We start from the raw sequence: 8319 nt of genomic DNA, 5'->3' as shown, positions 1-8319 counted from the left end.
TGAACTTCTCCACTTAAGGCAGGAACTCTCAACCTACCTGAAGTGGGCAAGCCACCCTTTTCCGACTGAGAACCATGGCCTCAGATTTGGAGGTGCTGATTCTCATCCCAGCTGCTTCACACTCTGCTGCAAACCGTCCCAGTGCATGCTGAAGGATAAGGTTTGAAAGTGACAAACCGTTATAAGTGACATTTTAATATTTGTGTAAGGAAGACATATTATAGAACTTTCGGAGGGTTTTCTGTCAAGTTTCATTCAATAAAACTCATTGTCTTAACAGTGTGTTAGTGCTGGAAGGTTGAGACCAAATAAAATCAGTCAGAAGTTTTATGATCATCTAGTTGTCTGATGAGGAAAGTTATGACTCTGTAAGTGTTTTAATCAGAACGCATTATTGTCACTGAAAATGTTATCCTTTGCAAACCTTAATCTTACAGTTTTTCAATTGCAATAATGAATACACATCCACACGGTTGTAAAAGCTTTATTCATTACATCACAGCTCTATACATATTTCTGTTTATAATAAGTTCTGTCATACTGACTGTTCATATTACAACCTCCACATACTGGATTCTGCTTATTTGCTTTTCATAACGTAGTATAGCCTTATACAACACTGCTTAAAACAGTAGTACGCTACATTGTCGTATTATCGTAACATAAACGGATATATTTTTTTCCATTTAAAACATTTTACATGTTGAAAAAATACTTTCAATGTCATCCAAAAGTAGTAATCCGCAAAGGTGAAGAACTTGGTTGATTTTCTGTATCACATATCATACTGGAAATGTAAGGTCAAGTGCATTGCATTGTGGGATATCTGTACGGTATTGTAGAAATCGCCTGGTATTGTACATAAATACAAAAAAACTTCATATTTGAAGGAAATTGTGCTCATGTATTCTGTTAATATGCTCTCATACATGTCATTCTGTGTTTCGAGCAGAATGATGTGGGGCGGTTTCCCTGACAAGGATCAGCTTGAGCCAGGACTAGGCCATAGTGAAATAAGGATATTTAATTCAACAAAAATCATTTGTGTGAATCTTGAGACACCATCACACTGATTATATTTTGTGATATATTATTTAACAGTATTTATGATATGACAGTGTTAATTGTTATTCTGGAACTACGGGAATCCACCCCATGATGTTTCTCTTCAAATCTACACAGCTACAGCAGATCTCCACAGCTTGGGTTTGCAGTGATTCCAGGAAGAATCTGGACAATATAAGATGTCTGAATGTCCTCGCAAAATATCAAAGCAAGTGTACTGTGAGCAACTTTCACAAAATAAATGATGAAATTTTGCTAGCTGTAAAATAATTAAGTGTTTGAGGCTCGAGCGTCATTTGTTAAATATTTTAGAATGGATTGCAATGACATTCCAACCTTTTTTTGAAGCAGGAGGGTTTTTTTCTCATCTGCCAGTCAACTTTATATAAGCAAACGTTTTATTGACTGTAAAGTTTGCTATTTCCACTCTTTTCTCTGGTTTTATCACTGGATTGAGTTTAAATTGAAAGTTCACCCAAAAATGAAAATTCTGTCATTTAAACTCACCTGCCTGTCATTTCAAACCTGAATGAATTTCTTTCTTCCCCAGAACACAAACGAAGATGTTTTGAAGAAAGTTGGTTTCTGAACAGCAGCGGGACCCACTCCCTTCTATTTTATAGTCACAAAACCAATGCAAGCAAATAGGTGCCAGTCGACAACAATCTTCAAAATATCTTTTTTTATTTTCAGCCGAAGAAATGTATGGAGGGTGAATAAATGATGACAGTATGTGTTTACGTGTGAAGGGGGGTTGAAAAGACGTCCATATAATAGCTCCACTTCTCTGTGCTGCCCATAGTGACCTTGTCTTGGGGCTACTGTAGATCATGAGGCTCACGTGTTGCTTTGTTCGTGCGTTACATTTTTTATTCTTAATGCTGTGCTCGTTTCCACATCAGTACTCAAACATCTTTTCTAAATTTCTTCAAAAACTAACGTCATATTTTTAGAAAGTGTACAAGTCAGAAATACGAAATTGTGATCTTAATTGAATGTGAACTCAAGCCCAATCAGAATAAATTTAAATGGATGTAATGCATATCATGAGTAATATGTATTCATACAATTAAGTATAAACAACAAGTATAAAATAACACCATTGGTTATTCATCTGTCTGTCTCCATGATGAACACATGAATAATAATAATAATAAACCCTTCAGCAAATCAAGTGCACTGCACATACTGCCAGTATATGACAAGAAGAGGACAGTTCTGAAGGATAACAACAACAGTACAAGTAAATGTACTTATTCACAGTAAAGATCAGTTTGTTTTAATTGACTCATTATACTGCTGCTATAAACATGGTGTTTATTTGAGTTTGTGGATCAGTGTGAAATCCCCGTTGGCATCCCACATTGGATCGATGTCATTGAGAATGTTAGAATGTTGGTGTGAATTGGCCTTTACAGTGTTGCGTGTTGTTTGAGGATCTGAAATGATTTGGTCCTGTTGTGGCAGTGCTGGTCTCAGTCGGGCTTTTATGCATAGAATGTGTCCACTTTCACTGCATGACAGAACATGGTCATGGAGAACACCAGACCCAGAATCTGAAAACAAACACACACACGTCACTTATTCAATAATCTGGAGACATGTTGGTGTGTGTGTGTGTGTTTTGATGATATAGTTACACTAGGGAGATGTGTATGTGAAAAATATGTGTAAACAATCCAAATCTTTCGTGCATTAACAGTTGATACCTGTGTTAGAGCCAAACACAGAGCAAAAATCCACAGAGCCACCAGATTTTCATGCAGCCAGCCCTTTACCCGCTCATAGCATGGCTGTCAACACACAAATGCACATTTCATGTTGTTGTATGTGATTCAGAATATATGGTGTTGTCCCTCATTCTGTGGAAAAACTGGACATCAGTGACTGCAGCTTTATATTGGTAAAGCAAAACAAATTCTTCCCGACACTGACACGTATGTCTGCCACTTATAGATCATTTGTATACTTGTGTAGTTCTGAAAAACATCATGTCAGACGTGTGTCCATTGTTGTCCAGTCAGATATCATGATATCTAAAGTCAACCAGAGCCATTGAGAAAGAGAGTCGCGTCTTCATCGTTGACTCCAACGGAACAGTTTTTTCACAGTTTCAATAGTTCCTGGAAGTTACTAGTAACGCATGGAGCTGTGACTAAACAGACCAACTGAGGTAAACTTTTAACCCATTTGAAGAGGAAAGCTATTTAATGAATAAAAAATGAAAGAAAAAAGCATTTAAAGAGAAAACATAACTTCCTGGAACTATCTGAAGGCTCCATGAATCACGTGACGCTCCATAGTTTTGGGCTTCCGTTGGCAGAACTCTCTCTCTCAATGGCTCTGAAGTCAACTAAGGTATTGGCTATTAATAACACAACAACGGCATGTGTCAAATCATTTCATCGCTCCGCCTGTGTTCTACTGAATCAATAACTCACGTGGCACTGTGTTCTCTGCAGTAGTTCATTTAGAACATGTTTGAAACCCACACTTACACTAAAACAAATCAAAAATCATTTACAAAAGTGTTCGAATAACGTGCTAGAAAACACATGAAGATTGAGCGGTTCCGCTGTGGCAGCAATATGATCGATGACCGTATTACTTCAGTGTATTATTTTATATATATATTTGAACTAGAATGAATGATGTAAGTAAACTATGTAGTTGTGGGGTTCAAAAGCATAGATATGACTTATTGTCCTGTTAAATTTTTTTCAAACGTCTTCAGGAGCTTTGAGCGATCATCAAACATGCATTTTGTTTTGTTTTCATTTAGTACTGTCCTAAACAAGCTATAAAAATACATTCTTACACACGGTTTGAACGTTTGTTTATACTTTATTGTGTTATACTTCACAATGTTGCCTAGATAATATATATTTTTGTGATCATTCTTTATTCGTCTCTTGTTTGTACTGAGACATTAATCTGTCCACTGATCCAGGTCAGGCTAATTCTTTTCTTTCGAGCGTCTGCGTATCTGGTCGTTGGCTCTGATAACAGCTGCAAACATATGCAACACTCATGAAAAGCCAGGCGTACACTATGTAAACTTTTCAACAGAATCATCAATAAAATGATTATTTTGTCCACTGGGAAACATGTGAAAAGCTTCTAAAGGAAGTTACTAAATGGAAAAATAAGATTTTTGTGGCAAAACTGTTGTGTTTCTTACAGCGGTCCACCAGGTGCCAGGATTCTCCAGGCCGCAGTTATCGCTGTACTCCAGACAACACGAGTCCGGCACTTGAGTGGCATTGTACACATGAAACCAATCTGTGTGATTATTCACTCCACAGCAGCGAAACTACAACACACACACAAACACACACAGATTAATTTAGCACCAGAGAACTTCCACAAACGCGTCTCGTTTTCTGGTTACGTTCTTCATGTTATTCCTTTGTGCTGGACTTAATGAACCTTAAGTTTGACATGAATACTGTTATCTTAACAGATATCTTTCAAAGCAGATGAACAAATCTCAGAATTCTCCCCTCAGATGTATTGAAGCATAAGTCATGCAGCTCTTGTTTACTGGTCGGATCAAAACTGCACAATGGAATAAAAAGCACTTACATCCGTTTGGACGATACTCCAGGCGTTGGTCAGGCCGATGTTTCCTTCTGTTCCAAATAGCTGTAGACCTTTCTTCAGATCACTCTGAGCATACAGATCAATCTAGAGCACACAAGGACCAAAATCTTATTCGTCTGCCATGTAGGCTATTTGTAATATCTTGAGAAGGTGAGCTGTGCTGACGTGTATACTACTGTAAACATCTAATAACATTCTGTTTCAGCAGTGTCGACAGTAAAACAAATATCCGCAGTGAGTAAAAGTGCCTCTACCGTAGTGAGTCAAGTACCGTTTTGGATCTCTATTTCCCTGATCTTTGCTTACGCTCATAAAAACCAATGCCATAGAAGAACCTTTGTTGGATCTGGTCAATTAAACATCCACAGAACCGCAAAATGTTCTTCTACGGATTATGAAACAAGTCGATTCCTAACAGGTTTTTTGGAGAATCCAAAAAGGTTCTTCTATAAATAAAATCTTCTTTCAACCTTTATTTTAAGGGATGCATTGTATAAAATGACATTTTGCATCATAAACTGAAATCGTTACCAAAGAGCTGAGATCCGACTAAGACTGAGCTCAGAGATGTTAAAAATACACTTCAGTTGTTTGTTAGAAATATCAGGCTTCTTCAGATGGACATTAAGCGCTCAGATGGGACACAGAAACAGCACCCAGTGTGACATGAGATAAGTCATAATACCAGTGGACGGACTGAGCTTCTCAACACATCTCTCGATGTATTAATGCTACGTGTTCACATGCTTGTCTCTCTGAGATCTGCCGAGTTCAAAATGAGTCATTCTGATTTCAAGAAATGCTGGGATTACTGGGTTTTGAGTTCTCAAACCAACAGCATATTAAACTGAACGATTTCTTCAAAAGATCACTGAAAATGTACATTTATCACATTCAGAAAATGGTTTAATTGGACACTTTTAGTCTTAAGTACCCTGAATCTCAGATGTAATGACTTGATGCCTTCAGACATGTTTCAGTCCATTATGTTTTGCTAAAATAACAGAATCTCTGGCTGTTCTGTAACATCACATTTCATTGTACATAGATGTCTACTGTATACAGTAGATAAGACTTGACAGGTTGAGTAATGAAATGAAATTGGGATGCTAAAACACAGCAGCATGTACAGTGATAAATGACATACACATAACTGGCCACGTTCTGAAAACAAGAGCAGACGTCATTGACTTTGAAATCAATCTTCCACAAATGATTCAATGCAGCAGTTTACATAAAGGGTTACAGGGAAATGCATTTTGCTGGCCTTCTATGAATGATGCAAAACATGAGCTGTAAATGTTACTGAGCTCATGAATGAACAAAGATGAGCTTGTCATTTCTGCTGGCATAGAGGAACGTGTGTTTTGGTTGTGTGTGTGTGTGTGTGTGTGTGTGTGTGCGCCTGTGTTAATGAGGAGCAGTTTTCGTGTTTAAGCATTGTGATGGAATCAGTATTTCATGTAATGAATAATGTATGATGGACTCCACCAGCGTCCTCATCTTTCTGCAGCTGCTGCTCAGTCAGCACGTGAAGCATTCTGTACCAGAAGAACATCCACAATGTCCATGAGAACAGAAGCTGTACTGTATATCTAGTCCAAACTCCAAGAACTGTATCATACATGCTATAAACGCACATACATGTATATCCATGTTCGGTCTTTGGGTTTCAGCATTTTAAAGACATGAAGTGTTCCTACTGTAAGCACAGGGACGTTTATTAGACGACAATTGTTTTTGAACGTAAATGTTTGTTTTTATCATGGAATGTATTGTAATGTGTGATTATATATGTTTTCTGCTGTATTTACATAAAACATATGAACATTGTGCTTTATCGTGTCAACAGCATCACATCGTTCGTTGTATATTTAGAGTTTGTTCGATCTTTAAATGAAACAGATTGTATTTGTACATTGGTTGTCTGGTTCATTTTGTTATATAGAGGTTTTGCTCCACAGGAGATGAATAAACGACGACATGTTAATCTACGAGGACTGATCACAGATATACTGTAAATAAGGCTCGTCCTCATTTTATGGTGCACTACATTTAGACAAAAATATTGACAGAATTGAATATTGAAATCAATGGCTATATGCTTTCCAAAATATCATCAGATTGTATAGTTTTGACACAAGCTGTAAACAGTCAGAAGGCAAAGATAAAAACACAAAACATCCACATCTCCAACATTGATCAAATCCTCAGAGATAGGAAGCGATACAGTGTAGACTCAATCATCTGTAGTGTTTAATGAAAGCTTCACCTCAGGAGAACACAGGATCTGGGTCTGCTGCACGCATGAGGACGTGTTTGAAGTGCTTTGAGAAGTGAATGTGCATTAAATAAGCATCACATCAGGGTGCAGAACCGCTCCAAACACTTCTCACGACGGACAGCGTGCCAAACACGGAGGCATTTCAAAAACACATTATCTGCCTGCGTGTCCTCTCCTTTATACATCACCCGGAAAAACCTTCTCCTTTATTTCTTCCATAACAAGATGTAATGTAGTAATAAAATCATGAATAATTAATGGCAGAAATACAGGAGGTACAGACTGCGCTTCTCCGCCATTACATCAGTATGTTCTGTATAGTGCGTGTGGTACAGTGGACGTATTCTACATTTGCGGTGTTTTCATTGTCATGTGACCTGTTTGTTTGCTGATTTGTGATCACTTTCTATCTTTTTTGATCGATTTTTCATCTGTATACTGTGTCCCGAAACAGAGGCTGGATCCATCAAAAACTGTCATTGAAAATGACATAAATTGTCATTTATTTTAAAGGTCAATTTTTTGGGATGATCTATTGATAGAAATGCTATGTCTAGGAGGTGTATAAAGAACATACACAATAAAGCGTTATGCTTTTATTGCCTTAGAAGGAGCTATTTCTGTCTACATACACCGGGGGTCCCTCTTAAATATACTGCAATTCGCCATGTTCTGTTAGCCATCCTAGTGTTTCCAAAGGGAGGGGGAGGGGTGGAGCGAGCCTAGCTGCTAGATATTACTGACTGGACCTTTAATAGCATATGACAGATTGCTGTTGACCAGTGGTTCTCATACTGTATGCATGGTGAGGATGCAGGAGCCTTTGAACTGGATGGCCATTCATTGCTCTTCTTTCGAAGTCTTGGAAGATGGTACCCTCTGAATTGGCTTACATTTGCCTTTCTTTCTGCATTATTGTCGCAATGACCTTTGAAAGTGTTTTTGACCCAAAGGGTGTCATGCTGCCATATGGGTTTTTCTGGATAACAGTCAAGACAAGCTTTGGCCTTGATACAAGAAGTTCAATCAAAATACCATCTGTCTCAAAGTGTCCTTCGGTGTAAAACAAATGACCCTTCCATTCAGTGCCCCAATCAGAGGACAGCACATTTACATTTACGCTTTTGGCAGACGATCACAGTGCACTCATGTTTTTTTTATCTTTATTTGCATTCCCTGAGATTGAACCCCTGACTTTTGTGGTTCTAGTGCAATGCTGTACCAGTTGAGCTACAGGAACAATCGACATTTTGTGTTCAAGATTTTCACTTCAGAAAAGAAATCATGTGAAAATCTTAACACATCTCGACAACCTCCCAATCGTTTCCTAGATGGTCTTCACTTAAACTCCATTTAGTTAAAGACAT

General features: G+C 37.9%; 1 protein-coding gene across 2 annotated transcripts in view; it reads right to left on the bottom strand.

Annotated features, from left to right (window-relative positions):
* Window positions 1-468: 468 nt before the first annotated feature.
* Window positions 469-8319, bottom strand: part of tspan4a (tetraspanin 4a) — a 48971-nt gene continuing 41120 nt past the window's right edge. For both annotated transcript variants that reach the window (XM_056766726.1, XM_056766723.1), the window contains 4 exons: window positions 4651-4752; window positions 4247-4378; window positions 2775-2858; window positions 469-2621 (listed from right to left, as the gene is read on the bottom strand). In XM_056766726.1, coding sequence (XP_056622704.1) covers window positions 2553-2621; window positions 2775-2858; window positions 4247-4378; window positions 4651-4752 — 387 coding nt within the window. In that variant the 3' untranslated portion in view covers window positions 469-2552. The remainder of the gene's footprint in view (window positions 2622-2774; window positions 2859-4246; window positions 4379-4650; window positions 4753-8319) is intronic.

This window comes from Triplophysa dalaica, chromosome 14 (assembly GCF_015846415.1).
Source record: "Triplophysa dalaica isolate WHDGS20190420 chromosome 14, ASM1584641v1, whole genome shotgun sequence".
NCBI lineage: Eukaryota > Metazoa > Chordata > Actinopteri > Cypriniformes > Nemacheilidae > Triplophysa > Triplophysa dalaica.
The sequence above is the reverse complement of the archived record's forward strand: the minus strand, read 5'-3'. Positions and strand labels throughout refer to the sequence as shown.